Source organism: Bufo gargarizans, chromosome 5 (assembly GCF_014858855.1).
Source record: "Bufo gargarizans isolate SCDJY-AF-19 chromosome 5, ASM1485885v1, whole genome shotgun sequence".
Taxonomy (NCBI): Eukaryota; Metazoa; Chordata; class Amphibia; order Anura; family Bufonidae; genus Bufo; species Bufo gargarizans.
In genome coordinates, this window is record NC_058084.1 from 476816940 (window position 1) to 476843286 (window position 26347).

The 26347-nt window shown below is 46.6% G+C and overlaps 1 protein-coding gene across 1 annotated transcript in view; it reads right to left on the reverse strand.

Moving 5' to 3' along the window:
- SLC25A13 (solute carrier family 25 member 13) overlaps window positions 1–7311 on the reverse strand; it is a 115414-nt gene extending 108103 nt beyond the window's left edge. Inside the window, exon 1 of the mRNA XM_044293294.1 lies at window positions 7233–7311. Within this exon, the coding sequence (XP_044149229.1) occupies window positions 7233–7244 (12 nt within the window). The 5' untranslated portion in view covers window positions 7245–7311. The remainder of the gene's footprint in view (window positions 1–7232) is intronic.
- Between the last annotated feature and the right edge of the window lie 19036 nt (window positions 7312–26347).

The following is a 26347-nucleotide window of genomic DNA, read 5'->3' on the forward strand; positions in this document are numbered from 1 at the left end:
CATAGACAAGCCTTATAAAAGGGGGAGCGCAGAGATTGCCCTAATGGCACAACCCCTTTACATGAAACTCCTAGAAAAAAATTAAATTGTACCCATCTGTCTCCAGCTGATGCACACTCCACAGGACTCCGTGTCTGCCTATGGTGGCACCAGCAGGAGCGCTCCCTTTCCCGGAATCGGGGGGGTTAACTCGATTTCCACTTTACAATGGAGCTTACGATTACAACAATTTACAAGTTTCCCGTTCCGTCTGCCGGAAATACACGCGACCTCTCCTTCGAGGAGACCTCATCTGATTACAGGCAGTAAATGAATAGCGCTGTCTACGCCGCGCTCCGTCACATCGAATCAGCGTCAGGTACTAAACGTCGGGTAACCTGCTAGAAAAAACAAACAGGGAAGCAAAGGGAAAAAAAACCCAGACGGGAAAATGACATTAGCCGACAATCAATTAACGTTCAGTGTAATTGTGCGCAGGACACAGAGCAGAGCCGCGGCCGCGCTGCAATCACCGCAGACAAATTGTGACTTCCCCGATATCATCGTCCCACAGGCCGAGGGCTGATCTGTTTAATGTCAGAAGCTACACACGAGCCGGGGGTCACCAGACACTTGACCTATAGATAAGTGGCAGTCCCTGTGCCCGAGGACAACATACACCTCGATACGCCACCTGACACATCAGACCTATAGGCACACTGCGAGCAAGACCTCATACAGAATTGTGTGCGCCTCCGTGCAACCCTGTATTCTCTCCTCGAAGCCCCTCAATGCAGCAGGTCACATATTTTCTTAAAGGGGGTTTCCCTTGCTAGCCCTAAAAGTGGTGGAGGGTTAACTGCGCATAGAAGTGAATGGAAGCGGTGGCCGCACAAGCACAGTGCGCTCCCATTCACTTCTATGGGGGGAGCGCTTGGTTGTGGCAGGACCCGGGGAACCCTGGGGTCCTCCAGCCTCCACTTTCCCCCATCCCGTTTCCTAGCGATATGCCCCCCCCCCATTGTCTCAGATGGGAATATCCCTTTAAAGATTTCTACATATAACTGGAGATACGTTATGGGCCGTCAGCAAGCGCCAGGCTACAGATTCAGAATAATGCCGAGTCTATGCGACCCGAGGTGTGTGCACAGGGCGGTATTTTCAGACAGACATTACATGGCTGTGAATGGAATCTTTAGTAACCCCCCCATTGACTTCCCCACAGATTTCAAGATCTGTGCTTGCTGTCATTTAGTGGAAACCTTCATTATTTAATATCTGCCCTGGTAAGACAGCCACGGTGGCTTGTCGGATCTGGGTGGGGTCTACTGAGATTTTTTTATTTTTTATGACAAAGATCAAAAAGGACCTCCCCCCCCCCACCGCACAATACAAATGTGAACAGGGCCACAACTGCACTGCATCACATAACGAGGACAGATTTTTATCCAGTAGAAGCAAGCAATCAAGGTTACCATCAAATGCCAGCAAGCAGAGATCTTGAAAACTTTACGAAATAGATAAAGAGAGGATATACTTTAGATGCTGAAACTGTAATACCACGAATATAGAATGAGGGCAGCAGGAGCTTCCCGTGGCATCTGCCAGACAGGTGGTAAACGTACCATGTGAACAGAGGCTTAGATACCCACAGCTGGGGGTACCAGCGGTCTATGGAGGGCACCTGATATACGACAGGTGTCATCGTCCTCTCCACGTAGATTTGAGGGGGATTTCCGACAAAATAACATATGCCATAGAGCAAGCTCGGACGTGGCAGATTTGGGGAATCCACAGGACAAGGCGTGTAGACGGGCTTTTGAAAATCACCACATGTACTGCAGATATCACGTGTCAAACATGCATGTAATACATCAAGATTTTGTGGCATAATCTCGGTGGATTTGTGGCAAGATCGGCAGTGGGCATATTCCACCATACAGCAGGTTCCACAGACTTTAATGGTGTAGAACTAGAACTCTATTGTAGACAAGGCATGGGGCAGCCATGTTCGGGGGATAGTTGGAGTTCCGACCTCAGACAGGTACGCTACAAACACCTTATCTGCTTGAACATGTCGCGCTTGCGTCTTGAGGTGGTATTCCTAGGGCTGCGAGGACCTCCTGTCTCTGGGAGAATAGAGTGAGGTCAGTCTATGGAGGGAAACATACTCATCTATAGAGTAAATGGATGCAACCTAATGTTACCACCAGTCCTGAGCGCCTTTTAATGGGAGTACCACCTGTCTTGGGAGGAGAGGACACTGAATAAGGAAGCTGGGGTGGGAGTACCACCTGTCTTGGGAGGAGAGGACACTGAATAAGGAAGCTGGGGTGGGAGTACCACCTGTCTTGGGAGGAGAGGACACTGAATAAGGAAGCTGGGGTGGGAGTACCACCTGTCTTGGGAGGAGAGGACACTGAATAAGGAAGCTGGGGTGGGAGTACCACCTGTCTTGGGAGGAGAGGACACTGAATAAGGAAGCTGGGGTGGGAGTACCACCTGTCTTGGGAGGAGAGGACACTGAATAAGGAAGCTGGGGTGGGAGTACCACCTGTCTTGGGAGGAGAGGACACTGAATAAGGAAGCTGGGGTGGGAGTACCACCTGTCTTGGGAGGAGAGGACACTGAATAAGGAAGCTGGGGTGGGAGTACCACCTGTCTTGGGAGGAGAGGACACTGAATAAGGAAGCTGGGGTGGGAGTACCACCTGTCTTGGGAGGAGAGGACACTGAATAAGGAAGCTGGGGTGGGAGTACCACCTGTCTTGGGAGGAGAGGACACTGAATAAGGAAGCTGGGGTGGGAGTACCACCTGTCTTGGGAGGAGAGGACACTGAATAAGGAAGCTGGGGTGGGAGTACCACCTGTCTTGGGAGGAGAGGACACTGAATAAGGAAGCTGGGGTGGGAGTACCACCTGTCTTGGGAGGAGAGGACACTGAATAAGGAAGCTGGGGTGGGAGTACCACCTGTCTTGGGAGGAGAGGACACTGAATAAGGAAGCTGGGGTGGGAGTACCACCTGTCTTGGGAGGAGAGGACACTGAATAAGGAAGCTGGGGTGGGAGTACCACCTGTCTTGGGAGGAGAGGACACTGAATAAGGAAGCTGGGGTGGGAGTACCACCTGTCTTGGGAGGAGAGGACACTGAATAAGGAAGCTGGGGTGGGAGTACCACCTGTCTTGGGAGGAGAGGACACTGAATAAGGAAGCTGGGGTGGGAGTACCACCTGTCTTGGGAGGAGAGGACACTGAATAAGGAAGCTGGGGTGGGAGTACCACCTGTCTTGGGAGGAGAGGACACTGAATAAGGAAGCTGGGGTGGGAGTACCACCTGTCTTGGGAGGAGAGGACACTGAATAAGGAAGCTGGGGTGGGAGTACTTTTGTCTTAGAACCCTTGTCCTATTCACCCTGATAGAGCTCTATCAGAGTGACTAGGACCTCAGACTCTCCCTGCTGTCCTGTGCATAGTCCACACAGCAGCAGGGAGATTACTATGGCAGCCAGGGCTTCAAGTAGCATCCTGGCTGTCATGGTAACCCCCCGCGATTACACTGCTGGGGCTCTGAGCAGAAGCTGCCACCCTGGGGCCACTGCCACCAATGATTTAATCGTGTGGAGGGGGGGGGGGGCCCGCAATAAATATAATACTTAGAAGAGGGGAAGTAGACGGGAAGGACTGTGGCCAATGCGCCAATGAATATAGTTAATATGCCTGAATACAAACGTAGCCTGCATGTGCCGGCCATATCCCATACCTGGCCTCTATTACTGGGCGCCGCGATCCGTCGCAATTAACCCCTCAGGACCTGAATGGGTCCGGATTCAGTGCGGGTGCTATGCGCTCACGTCACGGATTTCACCCACGCAGAAAACGCGCGGGTGCAATGCGTGATGTGAACACATTGCGCCAGCACGGAATCCGGACCCATTCATTTCAATGGGTCTGTGTACACATGCGTTGGTTTTCACGCATCACAGCATGTTCTATATTCTGCAATTTCCATGCAATGCTGGCCCCATAGAAGTGAATGGAGCTGCATGAAAATCGCATTAAAAAATGCATTAAATCGCATTGCACACACGCGATAAAAACTTAACGTGATTGCAGACCAAACTGAATGACTTTGTGAAATTGTGCATTTTTCACTGAACGCATTTGCAAAGCTTTCGGACCTTATCCGCACACACTCGTCTGCAAGGGGCCTAAGGGAGCTGGGAGTACCACCTGTCCTCGGAGGAGAGGACACAGTAAGGGAGCTGGGAGTACCACCTGTCCTCGGAGGAGAGGACACAGTAAGGGAGCTGGGAGTACCACCTGTCCTCGGAGGAGAGGACACAGTAAGGGAGCTGGGAGTACCACCTGTCCTCGGAGGAGAGGACACAGTAAGGGAGCTGGGAGTACCACCTGTCCTCGGAGGAGAGGACACAGTAAGGGAGCTGGGAGTACCACCTGTCCTCGGAGGAGAGGACACAGTAAGGGAGCTGGGAGTACCACCTGTCCTCGGAGGAGAGGACACAGTAAGGGAGCTGGGAGTACCACCTGTCCTCGGAGGAGAGGACACAGTAAGGGAGCTGGGAGTACCACCTGTCCTCGGAGGAGAGGACACAGTAAGGGAGCTGGGAGTACCACCTGTCCTCGGAGGAGAGGACACAGTAAGGGAGCTGGGAGTACCACCTGTCCTCGGAGGAGAGGACACAGTAAGGGAGCTGGGAGTACCACCTGTCCTCGGAGGAGAGGACACAGTAAGGGAGCTGGGAGTACCACCTGTCCTCGGAGGAGAGGACACAGTAAGGGAGCTGGGAGTACCACCTGTCCTCGGAGGAGAGGACACAGTAAGGGAGCTGGGAGTACCACCTGTCCTCGGAGGAGAGGACACAGTAAGGGAGCTGGGAGTACCACCTGTCCTCGGAGGAGAGGACACAGTAAGGGAGCTGGGAGTACCACCTGTCCTCGGAGGAGAGGACACAGTAAGGGAGCTGGGAGTACCACCTGTCCTCGGAGGAGAGGACACAGTAAGGGAGCTGGGAGTACCACCTGTCCTCGGAGGAGAGGACACAGTAAGGGAGCTGGGAGTACCACCTGTCCTCGGAGGAGAGGACACAGTAAGGGAGCTGGGAGTACCACCTGTCTTCGGAGAAGAGGACACAGTAAGGGAGCTGGGAGTACCACCTGTCCTTGGAGAAGAGGACACAGTAAGGGAGCTGGGAGTACCACCTGTCCTTGGAGAAGAGGACACAGTAAGGGAGCTGGGAGTACCACCTGTCCTTGGAGAAGAGGACACAGTAAGGGAGCTGGGAGTACCACCTGTCCTTGGAGAAGAGGACACAGTAAGGCCCCTTTCACACGGTCGAGTATTCCGCGCGGGTGCAATGTGCGAGTTGAACGCATTGCACCCGCACTGAATCAGGACCCATTAATTTATATGGGGCTGTTCATATGAGCGGTGATTTTTACGCATCACTTGCGCGTTGTGTGAAAATCTCAGCATGTTCTATATTGTGCGTTTTTCACACAACGCAGGCCCCATAGAAGTGAATGGGGCTGCGTGAAAATCGCAAGCAAGTGCGGATGCGGTGCGATTTTCACACACGGTTGCTAGGAGACGATCGGGATGGAGACCCGATCTTTATTATTTTCCCTTATAACATGGTTATAAGGGAAAATAACAGCATTCTGAATACAGAATGCATAGTACAATAGCGCTGGAGGGGTTAAAAAAATATATATTTTTTTTAACTCACCTTAATCCACTTGCTTGCGCAGCCGGCTTCTCTTCTGTGTTGTGTACAGGAAAAGGACTTGTGGTGACGTCACCCCGGTCATCACATGATCTTTTACCATGGTGATGGATCATGTGACAGACCATGTGATGACCGGAGTGACATCACCACAGGTCCTTTTCCTGTACACAACACTGAAGAGAAGCCGGCTGCGCAAGCAAGTGGATTAAGGCGAGTTACATTTATTTTATTTTTTTAACCCCTCCAGCGCTATTTTACTATGCATTCTGTATTCAGAATGCTATTATTTTCCCTTACAACCATGTTATAAGGGAAAATAATACAATCTACATAACACTTAACCCTGTGAAGAAGTTCGGGTTTGGGTACCAAACATGCTGATTTTTCTCACGCGCGTGCAAAACGCATTACAATGTTTTGCACTTGCGCGGAAAAATCGTGCATGTTCCCGCAACGCCTGTGTGAAAGAGGCCTAAGGGAGCTGGGAGTACCTCCTGTCATTGGAGGAGAGGACACAGTAAGGCCCCTTTCATACGGGCGAGTATTCCGCGCGGATGAGATGCGCGAGTTTTACTGACTTCATTTTCATGCCGAATCTGGTTCGTTCGATTTCGCAGACCGGACGCAAAAACCGCAGCTTGCTGGTTTTCATGGACCATCGATAGGAGATGCTCTGGAAACTAATTTTCAGCCTAGCACTGCATGTGGAATACGGACGAGACACTGCGCACAGAAAAACAGACACGCACCAAACACGGACCCTTCACGGATGAAACAGTCTAATGACAGATGTGATCGCGGATGCTGAGAGTACCGCCTGTCCTTGGAGGAGGCGATACAGTGTCCTCGGGGATATCAGAGCAGGGGAGCTGGGAGTACCACCTGTCCCTGGAGATTTCAGGGGGGAGCTGGGAGTACCAACCTTATGTACTCAGTTATAAATCATTTGCGGACTACTTTCAGCTGGATTTGACAGGACTATCACCACCACCATCTCCTGAGTGGCTTTCAATGAGAGTACCACCTATCCCTAAAGATTTCAGGGGGAGCTGGGAGTACCTACCTTGTGTAAGGCAATGTACTCAGTTATGAATAATCCACGGACTACTTTCATCTGGATGTGACAGGACTACCACCACCACCCTCCTCCTGAGTACCACCTGTCCCTGGAGATTAACATTTCATTGGTTGCTAGGAGTACCCCCCTTGTGTGACAGGCAGTGTAAACAGCTCTGTATAAGATAAGGACTACCACCACCACCCTCCTGAGCGCCTGTCTCTGCAGGACTACTCTCCACCAGTCAGCTGTCCACACCGCCCCCAGCACAGGTATGACCCCACACACAAGGGCAGGCTCAGGGTCATCAGCGAAATGCGGCCATAGGAGCCCTGTCACAGGACACACGCTGCGTCTTCCCGCCTGCGGCTCCCCCTCCACCTGTCCGCTCGCCGCTCCGGCGCTCCGGGGGCCCTCCTGTCACCCGGTCCCCTGCACTGGGCACATACCTTGGCAGCCATGCTGTGCAGAACTCACACACTTCCCATCAGCCGCTTCCCCGACACGTCACAGCGGCTCCGCCCCCACTGGGTGGACTGCGCGAGCCGATTGGCTCTTGGCCTTTCCCGCCTTCTGTCCTGTCACGTGATCAGGCGTCCTTAGTTTAGAGGTGAAGTGTGAGAGGAATCCGGTGAGGAGGCCGCCGTGTGTGTACAGTGCCCGGGTCACCTGTGACTGGAGGGGTGGGAGGTGTGGGACAATGCTGCCGGTCCCCTCTCCCGGAAATCAAAAATGTATTCCACAATGCCCCCACCATATCATACCCAAAAATCCATAAACTGTGACCACAGCATTATGCAGTTCATGGTATGCCACACGTTTCTTTAATTTCTCCCACTCTGTCCCATGACCACTAGCCTCTGCACCCCCAAAAATACCTAAAAACCCATAAATGTAGACCAGGTGAGTATATAAGGTGTGGTGAGCTGTCTCGGTGGGTATATAAGGTGTGGGTGAGCTGTGTCAGTGGGTATATAAGCTGTGGTGAGGTGGGTATATAAGGTGTGGTGAGCTGTCTCGTGGGTATATAAGGCGTGGTGAGCTGTCTCGGTGGGTATATAAGGTGTGGGTGAGCTGTGTCAGTGGGTATATAAGCTGTGGTGAGGTGGGTATATAAGGCGTGGTGAGCTGGCTCGGTGGGTATATAAGGGGTGGGTGAGCTGTCTCGATGGGTATATAAGGTGTGAGTTAGCTCGGTGGGTATATAAGGTGTGAGTTAGCTCGGTGGGTATATAAGGTGTGGTGAGCTGTCTCGGTGGGTATATAAGGTGTATTATATAGGCTGTCTGCACGCATATCCCTCTTTGCAAAAAGGGACGATTATTGGTTTCAGGCCCCGGGTGTCGGTATTTCTGACACTGCGCAGTGTGAACTGTTCTCGTGCTGCTGTGGTGAGCAGACAAATGGCGCCATTGTGAATTAACGATGTAGAAACTGCGGAGCACCACGTGCCATTGATGTGAGAGGTGAACATCGGCTATGAAGGTGCTCGAGAGCGGAGGACGCCCTACAGTGGAGCAACCAGACGTGTGTCTAACACAACAGTTCACTGAACCCTACTGTGTATGGGGTTCCGGAGCCGACAGACGGTCACTGCACCTCTGATAATGGAGCTGCATCAACAGACAAGGCTTCAATATTCCCGGCCGTGTCGGAATTTTACCTCCGCTGATTGGTAAAGGGTTGTCTTCTCCGATGAGTCACATTTTTTGCTTGATGGACGTTGGCGTGTCAGGCGAGAAACATCAGAGAACAAACACCCTGCAACCATTCCTGGAGGAGCAGAAGCTGGTGGCGGGGGCAGCGTTATGCTCTGGAGGAGGTTTTCCTGCCATTCTCTGGGCTCACTCATCTCCACCTATTTTGGTATGACTCCATCCTTGCAGATCACGTACACCCATACATGCTGATTGTCTTCCCTGGGGCAGATGGGATCTTCCAGCAAGACAATGCGATATGTCACATGGCTATAAATATCTGACATTGGTTGGCGAAGCATGACCAAGACTTCCAAGTACAACCCTGACCTCCTAGTTCCCGAGATGTGGACCCAATTGATCATCTGTGGGACCACCTTGATGGTCGTGTTCGCTCTATGGTCTCCCCCACGCACCCTCCAGCAGCTGTGGGATGCATAGCTCCAAATACCTGGCACAACCTACCAGGACCTTATGGAGTCACTCCGGCCCGTCTAGTTGCTGTCCGTGATGCACACGGCCGTTACTTTGGATATTAACTGCTGGTCAGAATAACGGGACTCAACCGTGTAAATGTAGACCATAGCACCCCTAAAAATGGCAAATAACACTCCCACAAATGAAGACCATAGGGCCACCCATAAGTGCCAAACACAACACCCCATAAATGTAAACCTGTCCTAGCAACACTCTTGAAACATTATGCCAAGTCTTCAATACTATATTTGTTTTGTCCTAGTGCCCAGGTACGCCACGCTGTGTTATTAATAGTGCCACACAGTGCACAAATAGTGCAAGCCTGTGCTGATATGAAAATTGCTGTATACTGCCCATATAAATAGTGTGATACAGTGACATATGTCAGATATGGGCACAGGAGTGGTCCTAGACAATACATCACCCAGTACACTGCACTCTATTGCCCCCACTCTCATGTCACACCTCTTCTTGCCTGTGACTTGTACTGTCTGCAGCCTGATGAATGGAGGTGGGCGTAATGATGTCATCATGTCAGCTGATGTCAGGATAGATAGGCCAAAATCAGAGGTTCACTTGGACTACAAGCTAAAAAAAAAACTTAGGGGATCATTTACTAACCAGAAATACGCCTATATTAAGTGTATTTCTGGCGCAGAAAGGTTCTTTGCACCACAATCTGCGACTTTTCCCCGCTCACACCAGTTCCAAAAAAAGTGGGTGGGAAGGGGGGCAAGCACGGCCACCGCTGCTGGATTGCAGGGTGGTCGTAACCATGGAAACGAGCAGTATATAATGTAATGGAAAAATGAATCAAGCCAACAAAGCAGGCAATATGGACAATCACAATACATGGGACCGAACCCGAATTTGGGAAATGTTTTTTTACAGTAGAAATTGATTTATAAAGTTATTATGCGAAGTCTCGCGAGACTTTGCGAAGTAATAACTTCGGCTCATCGGAGCCAATCCTTTCTAATACTGTCACGGATGATATTGCAGATAGCTGGAAGTTATGGATAAACATCCGACTGGCTTGATCCCAAACTAAGGAGCATAAAGGTGACCCCTGTAAAACCCTAAGAGCTCACCCTGGCTGCTAAGCACATACAAGGGTCTTAGAGGTAGACAATTGCATGCCCTCGTACCTAGACTGTGTGACACCTGAAAACCCTATAATAGTGAGGGGACACGACCACCGGCTCCCTGCACTTAATACGGAGGGAGTCAGGGGCACCTAGAATCAAGCCAGCAAAGAAACACAATACAAGAAAGGACTTATCTGAACAAGCAGTAACAGAAGTCTCCAGCAGTGATCACTTCAATCCAGGAAGTAGTGTAAACCGCAAAGTGAGGCAGTATGGGAGGAAATATAAAGGGAGGCAATTAGTGTGAATAGGTGACAGCTGGGAGAAGGAAAGGAGATGACAAAGTGAAACCAAAACAAAGAACATCATGCAAGAGGTACAGAAGAACGTCTGCCAGACCTTCTCAGAGAGCTGGCGGTGATAGTACCCCCCCTCTACGAGTGGACTCCGGACACTCAGAGCCCACCTTCTCAGGATGGGACCTATGGAAAGCCCTGATGAGACGAGTGGCCTTAATGTCCGCCACTGGGACCCACATCCTCTCCTCAGGACCATAACCAATGAACGAGGTACTGGAAAGAACCGCAGATAATGCGAGAATCCACAATCCTATAGACCTGAAATTCAAGATTACCGTCAACAACAATCGGAGGAGGAGGCAAAGAGGAGGGTACAGTGGGTTGGACATAAGGTTTTAATAGGGACCTGTGAAAAACATTATGGATCTTCCAAGTCTGAGGAAGATCAAGACGGAAGGCAACAGGATTGATGACGGACAAGATCTTGTAAGGCCCAATAAACTTAGGACCCAACTTCCAGGAGCGAACCTTCAGTTTGATATTCTTTGTAGACAACCACACCAGATCACCCACATTCAGGTCCGGACCAGGCACACGTCTCTTATCCGCCACACGCTTATATCTCTCACTCATCCTCTTCAGATTACCCTGAATCTTTTGCCAAATAAATGACAACGACGAGGAAAATCTCTCCTCATCAGGTAAACCAGAAGACCCCTCTCCAGAGAATGTCCCAAACTGCGGATGAAACCCATATGCACCAAAAAATTGTGACTTATCAGAGGACTCCCGGCGACGGTTATTTAAAGGGAACCTGTCACCAGGATTTTGTGTACAGAGCAGAGGACATGGGTTGCTAGATGGCCGCTAGCACATCCGCAATATCCAGTCCCCATAGCTCTGTGTGCTTTTATTGTGTCATAAAAACGATTTGATCCATATGCAAATTAATCTGAGATGAGTCCTGTATATGAGATGAGTCAGGGACAGCACTCATCTCAGGTTAATTTGCATATGTATCAAATCGCTTTTTTGACACAATAAAAGCACACAGAGCTATGGGGACTGGATATTGCGGATGTGCTAGCGGCCATCTAGAAACCTATGTCCTCAGCTCTATACCCCAAATCCCGGTGACAGGTTCCCTTTAAAGAAAACTCAGCAAGGGACAAAAAATAACACCAATCCTCCTGATTTTCTGCCACAAAACAGCGCAGATATGTCTCCAGATTCTGATTGACGCGTTCGGTCTGACCATTCGACTGCGGGTGAAAAGCAGAAGAGAACGACAACCGAACCCCCAAGCGAGAACAGAAGGCCTTCCAGAATCTGGAAACAAATTGCGTGCCCCTATCAGAAACGATGTCTGAAGGAATGCCATGCAATTTGACAATGTGATCAACAAATGCTTGCGCCAGCGTCTTAGCATTGGGTAACCAAGGAAAGGGAATGAAATGCGCTATTTTGCTAAAACGGTCCACTACTACCAGAATCACAGTCTTCCCCAAGGAACGAGGCAGGTCCGTAATGAAGTCCATGGACAGATGCGTCCAAGGACGGGAAGGAATGGGTAACGGGAGGAGAGAACCCGATGGCCGTGAATGAGGGACCTTGGCATGAGCGCAGGTCTCGCAGGCTGCCACAAAACCCTCAACCGTCTTACGAAGAGCCGGCCACCAGAATTTCCGAGCAATGAGATCCACTGTGGCTCTACTCCCCGGGTGCCCAGCAAGGACAGTAACGTGGTGCTCCTTAAAAACCTTGTGTCGTACAGCGAGAGGCACAAACAACCTCCCAGGAGGACAAAGATCAGGAGCCTCTGCCTGGGCTGCCTGAACCTCTGCCTCCAAATCAGGATAAAGAGCAGAGACGACCACCCCTTCAGCCAAAATGGGACCCGTGTCATCAAAGTTCCCCCCTCTCGGAAAACAACGTGACAGGGCATCAGCCTTCATATTTTTAACCCCCGGGGCGGAACGTGACAACAAAATGAAACCTAGAAAAGTATAAAGACCATCTGGCCTGTCTCGGGTTCAGACGCTTGGCTGATTCCAAGCAGGCCAGATTCTTATGGTCGGTAAACACGGTAATAGGGTGTCTGGCTCCCTCTAGCCAATGGCGCCCTTCCTCAAAAGCTAATTTGATGGCCAACAACTCCCTATCTCCCACATCGTAATTTCTCTCTGCAGAGGAGAGTTTGCTTGAGAAAAAGGCACACGGTCGCCATTTGGCAGGAGAGGGACCCTGAGATAAGACCGCACCCACACCCACCTCAGAGGCGTCCACCTCAACAATAAAAGGTAGAGAGACGCCAGGTTGTACCAAAATGGTAGCGGAAGCAAAACTCTCCTTGATACTAGAAAAGGCCTTAAGCGCATCTACCGACTAGGAGGAAAAATCTACCCCCTTTTTAGTCATATCAGTGAGTGGCTTAACAACAGAGGAATAATTCAAAATTAACTTTCTGTAATAATTGCCAAAACCGCATTAGCGCCTTCTGATTCTCAGGAAGCTCCCAATCAAGCACAGCGCGGACCTTCTCAGGGTCCATGCGAAAACCAGAAGCGGAGAGAAGAAAACCAAGAAATTGAATCTCCGGAACCGCAAACACACATTTTTCCAGTTTAGCGTGCAATTTATTCTCCCGCAGAATGAGCAAGACTTGACGTAGGTGGTCCCTATGAGTTTTGAAATCAGGAGAAAAAATCGAAATGTCATCTAGATACACCAGTGCAAATTTCCCCATTAAATGATAAAAAATGCTGTTCACAAAATGTTGGAAGACGGCCGGAGCATACATCAAACCAAATGGCATAACCAAATTCTCGAAATGACCCTCAGGGGTGTTGAAGGCCGTCTTCCATTCGTTCCCTTCCCTCACCCTGACTAGGTTGTATGCCCCTCTTAAATCCGACTTAGAAAAAACTTTAGCCCCAACAATCTGGTTAAATAGGTCAGGGATCAGAGGAAGCGGATATGGGTTACGAATTGTGATACAGTTCAGCTCCCTGAAATCCAGACAAGGTCTTAAAGAACCATCTTTTTTCTTAACAAAAAAACCAGCGGCAACAGGTGACTTCGAGGGTCGGATGTGTCCCTTTCTCAGGCTCTCAGAGGTATAAATACGCATAGCGACTCTTTCAGGTTGGGAGAGATTGTATAAACGAGATTTTGGCAGCTTGGCGCCTGGAATGAGATTAATGGGGCAATCATACTTACGGTGAGGGGGCAGCTCCTGGACACCACTCTCGGAAAACACATCCGAAAATACAGAGAGAAAAGATGGTAGCTGTGAAGATACGAGATGTGCAGCACCTGAAACTACGGATACTGGAAGCCTGTGCTAGCATTTCTCCTGCGGTGTTGCTATCAGTGTGTGAAGAGTGGGAGAAGAGGGTTGCATTGACAATCCATCACAATGGGCAGCACATTGAACACATTTTATAAGTGAATATAGAAATGTCGCAATAGATTGAGGTAGGTATCCCAAGGAGGTGCTCCCACTCACAGACAACACCCAGTCTGTTAAAAGTGTATAAATAAGAGAAAAATGGAAGTGGGGCACACTCTTTAAGTATAGGGATCTTTATTGAAACATACTAATTTAAATGAACACAGTAAGTACAACAGTAACAATATAAAATTACAGTAGCAATATAAAAATACAGTAGCAATAAATATCAGCTGGTGAGGCAATCGTAATATAAAATCAGCAATAAAAAGCTGTAAGATCCCAATAGGTATGGATTTCTTTGAACCAAGTTGGTAATAAATATTAGTCTTCCATACATAAAAGCTCACTCCGGTACCAGTCCTTGTAATAAATATTTGGGAGGGTTAGAGATCCAGGCGTATATAGCAGTACAAGTTTGTATAAGCAATAAGTCAGCTGCTTATACGCACAGCGGCGTCCCGCTGTATTAATAGGAGGCGATCGCTTTCAATGGGCTATGCAAGCTCTTACCCGAGGATCTTTGCTGCTGGATGATAACCCCTCGACTCGGCGTATTCTTTATGCCTGAAGAAGGGGTCTTTTCCGCAAATCCCCGAAACGCGTCTGGTATCCCCCTTATCAAAAGAAGAGGGTCTGCAAGTCCGAGGAAGTCTGGAGACTATCTAAGTATCAGTCAATTGCCGGTATCTACAAACGCTATTACACGTGAGACGAATCTAACCACGTGGAGCAAACAACGTTACCGGCGCCAAATTCAAATTTGAACATCACCCCTTGAGACTGAAGGCATAAAGAATACGCCGAGTCGAGGGGTTATCATCCAGCAGCAAAGATCCTCGGGTAAGAGCTTGCATAGCCCATTGAAAGCGATCGCCTCCTATTAATACAGCGGGACGCCGCTGTGCGTATAAGCAGCTGACTTATTGCTTATACAAACTTGTACTGCTATATATGCCTGGATCTCTAACCCTCCCAAATATTTATTACAAGGACTGGTACCGGAGTGAGCTTTTATGTATGGAAGACTAATATTTATTACCAACTTGGTTCAAAGAAATCCATACCTATTGGGATCTTACCTATATTGATATTATTGAATTTAATACATTTTATCTATATTTTATCCTGTTGATTGCAATACTTTATTATATGGCATTTTAAATATTATTGTCACTACTGTTATCGCCTAAATAACCTATCTGCTTTTTATTGCTGATTTTATATCACGATTGCCTCACCAGCTGATATTTATTGCTACTGTATTTTTATATTGCTACTGTAATTTTATATTGTTACTGTTGTACTTACTGTGTTCATTTAAATTAGTATGTTTCAATAAAGATCCCTATACTTAAAGAGTGTGCCCCACTTCCATTTTTCTCACATTTTATAAGTGGTCAAAAACTTGTAAATAACTCATGAAAGAATAAAGTTATGTTAAAACCAAGCACACCATTGTTTTTCTTGTGAAATTCCCAATAAGTTTGATGTGTCACATGACCCTCTTCCTATTGAAAAACCAAAAGTTGGATTCAAAATGGCCGCCATGGTCACCACCCATCTTGAATAGTTTTGCCCCTCACATATACTAATGTGCCACAAACAGGAAGTTAATATCGATAAGTGATTTGGACCGGCACTCAAAACACCCAGAGGAATGTGGATCCAAACTAGTTTATTCAGATACAATAAAATAAATCGAAATGCAATATTATTGATGGATATCGATCATAAAAAATCAACTACAATGGATCGATCTAATAAAATCGAGAAGGTAAAATACATGCATAAAATTAAAAAGCAACTAAAAAACAATATCCTTAATCGATAATTACTTGATTTTTCTGGAGACCTAGATGTTTCTCACAATTAAAGTCCCAGTGTAACAAGCCCATATCATATGGGTGAGTCCCAGTGGAGATGGTAAAAGCTGTGTCCCAGTAGGAGTAATCACTCGATAATTCTGACAAAATGTCTGTAAGTATAAATAATCGACAAGAATAGACCAGATGCTTTCTAAAAAATAGGAAACCCTCATTTTGAAACAACTAGGGGTGGTAACCATCCAACCAAATTACCAACACCTGTTGGAATCCAATGTGGACAATTAAGGAATGAGGTGGAGAGTTTAAAAGTCGAGGTTCTCAGACCACAGGTTACCCACTGAGGAAGAGATAAGCTATCTCGAAACGCGTCTGGGCGAAGTACCTGTGTGTAAACTCGACTGCTATTTTACATGGCCATGTATTGAAATCAATCACGTAAGGAAAAATCATCTATTTGACTCACGAAAACCTACAGACGGAGCAAGTCCTGTGATATCCTAGGACGAAATCCTGAGAATTGCTGCAGAGGGAAATCTGTATTACTGGACTTGGATGTGAATGGTGGGACGCCACCTGAAACAATACCCATACAAAGAACCTCTTGATCAGCACCGAAGGTTGTGAGTAACAAAAATTCGATACGTTGAACTGTGAAAGTTGGTTGCATTTATCATCTATGCTAGCCTGAATAGGAAAAACCCTGTTCTCTATACAGAGCTTTGAGGATACAATCCTGATTACTCCTACTGGGACACAGCTTTTACCATCTCCACTGGGACTCACCCATATGATATGGGCTTGTTACACTGGGACTTTAATTGTGAGAAACATCTAGGTCTCCAGAAAAATCGAGTAATTATCGATTAAGGATATTATTTTTTAGTTGCTTTTTAATTTTATTCATGTATTTTACCTTCTCGATTTTATTAGATCGATCCATTGTAGTCGATTTTTTATAATCGATATCCATCAATAATATTGCATTTCGATTTATTTTATTGTATCTGAATAAACTAGTTTGGATCCACATTCCTCTGGGTGTTTTGAGTGCCGGTCCAAATCACTTATCGATATTAACTTCCTGTTTGTGGCACATTAGTATATGTGAGGGGCAAAACTATTCAAGATGGGTGGTGACCATGGCGGCCATTTTAAATCCAACTTTTGGTTTTTCAATAGGAAGAGGGTCATGTGACACATCAAACTTATTGGGAATTTCACAAGAAAAACAATGGTGTGCTTGGTTTTAACGTAACTTTATTCTTTCATGAGTTATTTACAAGTTTTTTTTTAAGGTGTGTTCATATAAATGGCCTACCCTGTAGTATAAACCGTAAAAGTGAGGCAGTATGGGAGGGAATATAAAGGGAGGCAATTAGTGTGTATAGGTGACAGCTGGGAGAAGGAAAGGAGATGACAAAGTGAAACCAAAACGAACATCATGCAAGAGGTACAGAAGAACGTCTGCCAGACCTTCTCAGAGAGTTGGCGGTGACAAATAGAACGAAGTTTTATGCGAATCGACTTCGGATGTTTTGAGGTACGCAAATTGCAGATCTGCAAAACCCGGATACTGGCCGTGTGCATTACGCATTTTGAGGATCAAAACGTCCGGCCCCTAATAGGACACGGGATGCACACAGGGTAATTTCCAATTTTGCAGCCCCATTGAAGCGAATGGTCCCACAAGCCGCAAAAATGATCGGACACGGAAAAATCCGTTTATGTGCATGAACCCTTAGTGTGGGTTTCTTCCCACAATCCAAAGACATACTGATAAGGAATTTAGATTGTGAGCCCCACTGGGGACAGCAAATTATGACAATGTCTGTCAAGTGCACCAGAAAATGCTGGTGTTATATTAACCCTTTAATGACTGGGCAATTCCATTTTTTTTTCATTTTCGTTTTATACTCTGCCTTCCCAAAGCCATAACTTTTTTTTTTCCGTTTACATAGTGGTGTAAGGGCTTTTTTTTTTTTTTGCGGGACAAGTTGTGCTTTATAATGGCGCCATTTAATATTGCATGTGATGTAGTGGGAAGCTGGAAAAAAAATCCAAATGCCGAGTCAGTACGATTAGAATCATACCACATATATAGTTTTTCTTGTGTTTTAATACTGAAAAAAAATTACTTTTTTAATTTGCATCATCAAATTATGACCTTTGTTGAAGCGACCAAAAAAGGTGAATCTGCCATCTTTACTTTTATTCCGTTTGTCATATGGGATAAGTATTTTTATATTTTGATAGTACGGGTGTTTTCCCACACGGTAATGCCCATGATATTTATTTTTTTCATTGTATATGTATTTTTATTTTGGGGTCATTTGAATTTGTATTTTAAATATTTTTAAAAAGGTTTTCTTTTTTAACTTTTTAATAGTTCCTTAGGGAACTTAAACAAGCAATCAATAGATTGCTTCTCTTATAGACCCCAATGCATCAGCATAGAAGTCTATAGGGATTACACTATGTTTCACAGGCGGGGGCCCCATAGGAACCTATGTGCGGCATCTTCTTATCATTCAGGAGGAACGACTGCTGCACACACACTCATGACCAGTGCATCTGAGAGGTTAAATGTGTGCAATGAACATTATTGTCGATCGCATATATTAGTCCCAGATGCCTGCTGTTTCAAACGCGAGCGCAGCGGGCACCATCTTTAAACCTCCGCTGTAATTTTATGTTGGGGTGGTGGGAAGGGGTTAATGTGGCCCATGAAAGGCAGAGATGGGAATAATAACAGGCTGGGTTGACGTCACGCTTTCACCATCCGTTTAGCGTATACAAAAAACTTACACGTAAGGGTACATTTTTGCTAGCCATTAAATGGATACATTATTTTAAAAAAAGTATAAAAAAGCGTGGCACTAGAGGGACGGCATACTTGATTTAGTACTAACCAATAGACCTGACAGTACAACAGATGTGCAGGTTGGGGGACACCTGGGAATTGTCATTTAAAAGAGTGTTTCTTCAGGGAGGAACAAAAATAGCAAACTTCAGAAAAGCTAAATTTAACCAACTAAGAGAGGCCATAGGCCTAACTAACTGGGACAAAATCCTCAAAAATAGAAATACAGCCACAAAATGAAATATTTTTAAAGGCATCCTAAACTCTAATTTTGAGAGGTACTGTCACGGACGTTCCCGCGACAGGTGGCAGGAGATCCATATCTCTTTAGCCCCCCCTAGAGGTGGCTGCATGTAGCCAGAATTTAATTGTTTAACGCTATTAATGTGTTAAAGGGCTTCTGTCACCCCAAAACACAATTTCTTTGGGGAGCTTGTTAAAATCCTTATTTAACGACTATTCCCTATATAGGGCTCTTACCTTTGTCTGTGGCTTTGTTTCCTTAAAAATCGATCTTTTAAAATATGCAAATCACTTCACTACCAGCAAGTAGGGCGTCTACTTGCTGGTAGCCGCCGCAAAAAAACGCCCCCTCCTCCTGTTTATTGACAGGGCCAGCGAACACTCTCCTCCTCCGGTTGGCCCTGTCAGCATTTCAAATCCCGCGCCTGTCTTCATTCGGAGCAGGCGCTCTGAGAAGGAGCCCCGCCTCCTCAGCACTCCCTCAGTGCGCCTGCGCCAATGACGTTTTCTCTTTCGGTGACGTCATCAGCGCAGGATTTGAAATGCTGACAGGGCCAGCCGGAGGAGGAGAGCGATTTTTGCGGCGGCTACCAGCAAGTAGACGCCCTACTTGCTGGTAGTGAAGTGATTTGCATATTTTAAAAGATCGATTTTTAAGGAAACAAAGCCATAGACAAAGGTAAGAGCCCTATATAGGGAATAGTTGTTAAATAAGGATTTTAACAAGCCCCCCAAAAAATATAGTGTTTTGGGGGTGACAGAAGCCCTTTAAGAGAAGCAGGACACAGGGCTGGGCACAGAGTGGGGTTCATGTCTTACAGAGAAAGCACTAAGAAATGTGTTCCCTAAAAATGTGTCGTAGGTTAAATAAGTTTGACCTGTTGAATTGAAAATTTCTTGTCTCCTAACAGAAAGGGGTTATGTGCACTAAATGAACCCTTACAACATAAGGGGACCCGTAATTAGCTATTTTGGGGGGGGGGGGGGGGGGGCCCGCTCCCGAAACCATCCTACCTAATTATAATTTGGGTAATTATTATATGGTGCTTAGTAAAATTAATTCAGACCCTGGACTTCCAGAGCTACCACCACTCACCACAGTAGGAGGTTAGGAGATTCGCCCATTGATTACCCATATACAGTACAGACCAAAAGTTTGGACACACCTTCTCATTCAAAGAGTTTTCTTTATTTTCATGACTATGAAAATTGTAGATTCACACTGAAGGCATCAAAACTATGAATTAACACATGTGGAATTATATACATAACAAAAAAGTGTGAAACTGAAAATATGTCATATTCTAGGTTCTTCAAAGTAGCCACCTTTTGCTTTGATTACTGCTTCGCACACTCCTGGCATTCTCTTGATGAGCTTCATGAGGTAGTCACCTGAAATGGTTTTCACTTCACAGGTGTGCCCTGTCAGGTTAATACAGGGAGTGCAGAATTATTAGGCAAGTTGTATTTTTGAGGATTAATTTTATTATTGAACAACAACCATGTTCTCAATGAACCCAAAAAACTCATTAATATCAAAGCTGAATATTTTTGGAAGTAGTTTTTAGTTTGTTTTTAGTTTTAGCTATTTTAGGGGGATATCTGTGTGTGCAGGTGACTATTACTGTGCATAATTATTAGGCAACTTAACAAAAAACAAATATACAGGTATACCCATTTCAATTATTTATTTTTACCAGTGAAACCAATATAACATCTCAACATTCACAAATATACATTTCTGACATTCAAAAACAAAACAAAAACAAATCAGTGACCAATATAGCCACCTTTCTTTGTAAGGACACTCAAAAGCCTGCCATCCATGGATTCTGTCAGTGTTTTGATCTGTTCACCATCAACATTGCATGCAGCAGCAACCACAGCCTCCCAGACACTGTTCAGAGAGGTGTACTGTTTTCCTTCCTTGTAAATCTCACATTTGATGATGGACCACAGGTTCTCAATGGGGTTCAGATCAGGTGAACAAGGAGGCCATGTCATTAGATTTTCTTCTTTTATACCCTTTCTTGCCAGCCACGCTGTGGAGTACTTGGACGCGTGTGATGGAGCATTGTCCTGCATGAAAATCATGTTTTTCTTGAAGGATGCAGACTTCTTCCTGTACCACTGCTTGAAGAAGGTGTCTTCCAGAAACTGGCAGTGGGACTGGGAGTTGAGCTTGACTCCATCCTCAACCCGAAAAGGCCCCACAAGCTCATCTTTGATGATACCAGCCCAAACCAGTACTCCACCTCCACCTTGCTGGCGTCTGAGTCGGACTGGAGCTCTCTGCCCTTTACCAATCCAGCCACGGGCCCATCCATCTGGCCCATCAAGACTCACTCTCATTTCATCAGTCCATAAAACCTTAGAAAAATAAGTCTTGAGATATTTCTTGGCCCAGTCTTGATGTTTCAGCTTGTGTGTCTTGTTCAGTGGTGGTCGTCTTTCAGCCGTTCTTACCTTGGCCATGTCTCTGAGTATTGCACACCTTGTGCTTTTGGGCACTCCAGTGATGTTGCAGCTCTGAAATATGGCCAAACTGGTGGCAAGTGGCATCTTGGCAGCTGCACGCTTGACTTTTCTCAGTTCATGGGCAGTTATTTTGCGCCTTGGTTTTTCCACACGCTTCTTGCAACCCTGTTGACTATTTTGAATGAAACGCTTGATTGTTCGATAATCACGCTTCAGAAGCTTTGTAATTTTAAGAGTGCTGCATCCCTCTGCAAGATATCTCACTATTTTTGACTTTTCTGAGCCTGTCAAGTCCTTCTTTTGACCCATTTTGCCAAAGGAAAGGAAGTTGCCTAATAATTATGCACACCTGATATAGGGTGTTGATGTCATTAGACTACACCCCTTCTCATTACAGAGATGCACATCACCTAATATGCTTAATTGGTAGTAGGCTTTCGAGCCTATACAGCTTGGAGTAAGACAACATGCATAAAGAGGATGATGTGGTCAAAATACTCATTTGCCTAATAATTCTGCACTCCCTGTAAGTGGGATTTCTTGCCTTATAAATGGGGTTGGGACCATCAGTTGCTATGTGGAGAAGTCAGGTGGATACACAGCTGATAGTCCTACTGAATAGACTGTTAGAATTTGTATTATGGCAAGAAAAAAGCAGCTAAGTAAAGAAAAACGAGTGGCCATCATTACTTTAAGAAATGAAGGTCAGTCAGTCCGAAAAATTGGGAAAACTTTGAAAGTGTCCCCAAGTGCAGTCACAAAAACCATCAAGCGCTACAAAGAAACTGGCTCACATGCGGAACGCCCCAGGAAAGGAAGACCAAGAGTCACCTCTGCTGCGGAGGATAAGTTCATCCAAATCACCAGCCTCAGAAATCGCAGGTTAACAGCAGCTCAGATTAGAGACCAGGTCAATGCCACACAGAGTTCTAGCAGCAGACACATCTCTAGAACAACTGTTAAGAGGAGACTGTGTGAATCAGGCCTTCATGGTAGAATATCTGCTAGGAAACCACTGCTAAGGACAGGCAACAAGCAGAAGAGACTTGTTTGGGCTAAAGAACACAAGGAATGGACATTAGACCAGTGGAAATCTGTGCTTTGGTCTGATGAGTCCAAATTTGAGATCTTTGGTTCCAACCACCATGTCTTTGTGCGATGCAGAAAAAGTGAACGGATGGACTCTACATACCTGGTTCCCACCGTGAAGCATGGAGGAGGAGGTGTGATGGTGTGGGGGTGCTTTGCTGGTGACACTGTTGGGGATTTATTCAAAATTGAAGTCATACTGAACCAGCATGGCTACCACAGCATCTTGCAGCGGCATGCTATTATATCCGGTTTGCGTTTAGTTGGACCATCATTTATTTTTCAACAGGACAATGACCCCAAACACACCTCCAGGCTGTGTAAGGGCTATTTGACCATGAAGTAGTGTGATGGGGTGCTGCGCCAGATGACCTGGCCTCCACAGTCACCAGACCTGAACCCAATCGAGATGGTTTGGGGTGAGCTGGACCGCAGAGTGAAGGCAAAAGGGCCAACAAGTGCTAAGTATCTCTGGGAACTCCTTCAAGACTGTTGGAAGACCATTTCAGGTGACTACCTCTTGAAGCTCATCAAGAGAATGCCAAGAGTGTGCAAAGCAGTAATCAAAGCAAAAGGTGGCTACTTTGAAGAACCTAGAATATGACATATTTTCAGTTGTTTCACACTTTTTGTTATGTATATAATTCCACATGTGTTAATTCATAGTTTTGATGCCTTCAGTGTGAATCTACAATTTTCATAGTCATGAAAATAAAGAAAACTCTTTGAATGAGAAGGTGTGTCCAAACTTTTGGTCTGTACTGTATATTATCTAATAAATATGTTTCCTTATCTCATAATGGACAAAGAATGAGTTACCGTATTTTTCGCCCCATAAGACGCACTTTTCCCCCCCAAAAAATCGGGGGGAAATGCCCCTGCGTCTTATGGGGCGAATGCTGACAATTTAACATCGCTGGATGCGATGTAGCGTGAGCTGGGGCCGGGGGAGGGACTGGGAGGAGGAGCTGGGGGCCGGGAATAGCGGCGGGGCGGTGCAATCAGTGTAGTATAGCACCGCCCCGCCGCTCCGGTATACTAATATTAAATGTCTTAGTCGATTAAAATGTATTATATATGCCCCCTCACTCCTATATTGCTAATCATACCTTAAATCCTATTCCTAGGTGCTGTAATGCAGGCTGGGCGGGCGGCAGCGTAACTCCTTGATGTCACGTGCCTGCGCCGCCTACTTTATGAATGAAGCAGGCGGCGCAGGCGAGTGACGTCAGCGAGTGACGCGCCGGCCGCCCGGCCTGCATTACAGCACCTAGGATGAGGATTTAAGGTTCGATTAGCAATATAGGAGTGAGGGGGCATATCTAATGCAATTTAATTGAATAAGACAATTAATATTAGTATACAGGCGGCGGCGGCGGGGGTGGGTGTGCTCTATTGGATGATCGAGCTGATGGCACAGTTAAGGGGGGGGGGTCTGTGGATGCCACTGTTATGGGCTGGGGGGCTGTGGATGGCACTGTTATGGGCTGGGGGGCTGTGGATGGCACTGTTATGGGGTGGGGGGGTCTGTGGATGGCACATATGTAACAGTGCCACCCACAGATCCCCCCTGTAACAGTGCCATCCACAGATCCCCCCTGTAACAGTGCTATCCACAGATCCCCCCCCCCTGTAACAGTGCCATCCACAGATCCCCCCCCTGTAACAGTGTCAGTCATCCACAGATCCCCCCCCCCCTGTAACAGTGTCAGTCATCCACAGATCCCCCCCATAACAGTGTCAGTCATCCACAGATCCCCCCCATAACAGTGTCCGTCATCCACAGATCCCCCCCATAACAGTGTCCGTCATCCACAGATCCCCCCCATAACAGTGTCCGTCATCCACAGATCCCCCCCATAACAGTGTCCGTCATCCACAGATCCCCCCATAACAGTGTCCGTCATCCACAGATCCCCCCCATAACAGTGTCCGTCATCCACAGATCCCCCATAACAGTGTCCGTCATCCACAGATCCCCCCCATAACAGTGTCCGTCATCCACAGATCCCCCCCATAACAGTGTCCGTCATCCACAGATCCCCCCCATAACAGTGTCCGTCATCCACAGATCCCCCCATAACAGTGTCCGTCATCCACAGATCCCCCCCATAACAGTGTCCGTCATCCACAGATCCCCCATAACAGTGTCCGTCATCCACAGATCCCCCCCATAACAGTGTCCGTCATCCACAGATCCCCCCCATAACAGTGTCCGTCATCCACAGATCCCCCCCATAACAGTGTCCGTCATCCACAGATCCCCCCCATAACAGTGTCTGTCATCCACAGATCCCCCATAACAGTGTCCTTCACAGATCCCCAGTAATAGTGCCACCCACAGACCACCATTAGTTCCAAACCCACCAAAAGCACACCTTTTGGTTAAAAATAATTTTTTTCTTATTTTCCTCCCCAAAAACCTAGGTGCGTCTTATGGGCCGGTGCGTCCTATAGGGCGAAAAATACGGTATTTAAAGAGCCTCTGTCAGCATGATCACCCCTATTAAACCAGGCATACTCCCTGTAGGGCTCATCATGCTGATTAAAACAATACCTTTGTTTTGTCTGTTTTCTTAACAGCTGCAGATATATCAGTGTTTTATTCATATGCAAATGAGCAGGCTGGAGCACCATGGGGTGGGGCTGAATCCTTTGAGCCCTGCTTTGTAACACCCCCACCACCTCCCCTTGATTGAGAAGGTTGGACATCAGCATGCTGAGTGCAGAGCTGTCGCCTATCATGTACAGTCGTGGCCAAAATTTTTAAGAATTTCATAAATATTGGAAATTGGAAAAGTTGCTGCTAAAGTTTTTATAATAGCAATTTGCATATACTCCAGAATGTTATGAAGAGTGATCAGATGAATTGCATAGTCCTTCTTTGCCATGAAAATTAACTTAATCCCAAAAAAACCTTTCCACTGCATTTCATTGCTGTCATTAAATGACCTGCTGAGATCATTTCAGTAATCGTCTTGTTAACTCAGGTGAAAATGTTGACGAGCACAAGGTTGGAGATCATTATGTTTGATTGGGTTAAAATGGCAGACTTGACCTGTTAAAAGGAGGGTGATGCTTGAAATCATTGTTCTTCCATTGTTAACCATGGTGACCGGCAAAGAAACGCGGGCAACCATCATTGCGTTGCATAAAAATGGCTTCACAGGCAAGGATATTGTGGCTACTAAGATTGCACCTCAATCAACAATTTATAGGATCGTCAAGAACTTCAAGGAAAGAGTTTCAATTCTTGTTAAGAAGGCTTCAGGGCGTCCAAGAAAGTCCAGCAAGCGCCAGGATCGTCTTCTAAAGAGGATTCAGCTGCGGGATCAGCGTGCCACCAGTGCAGAGCTTGCTCAGGAATGGCAGCAGGCAGGTGTGAGCGCATCTGCATGCACAGTGAGGTGAAGACTTTTGGAAGATGGCCTAGTGTCAAGAAGGGCAGCAAATAAGCTACTTCTCTCCAAAAAAAAACATCAGGGACAGATTGATCTTCTGCAGAAAATATGGTGAATGGACTGCTGAGGACTGGGGCAAAGTCATATTCTCTGATGAAGCCTCTTTCTGATTGTTTGGGGCATCAGGAAAAAGGCTTGTCCGCAGAAGAAAAGGTGAGCGCTACCATCAGTCCTGTGTCATGCCAACAGTAAAGCATCCTGAGACCATTCATGTGTGGGGTTGCTTCTCATCCAAGGGAGTGAGCTCACTCGCAATTTTGCACAAAAACACAGCCATGAATAAAGAATGGTACCAAAACACCATCCAACTTCTTCCAACAATCCAACAACAGTTTGGTGAAGAACAATGCATTTTCCAGCACGATGGAGCACCGTGCCATAAGGCAAAAGTGATAACTAAGTGGCTCGGGGACCAAAACGTTGACATTTTGGGTCCATGGCCTGGAAACTCCCCAGATCTTAATCCCATTGAGAACTTGTGGTCAATCCTCAAGAGGCGGGTGGACAAACAAAAACCCACTAATTCTGACAAACTCCAAGAAGTGATTATGAAAGAATGGGTTGCTATCAGTCAGGAATTGGCCCAGAAGTT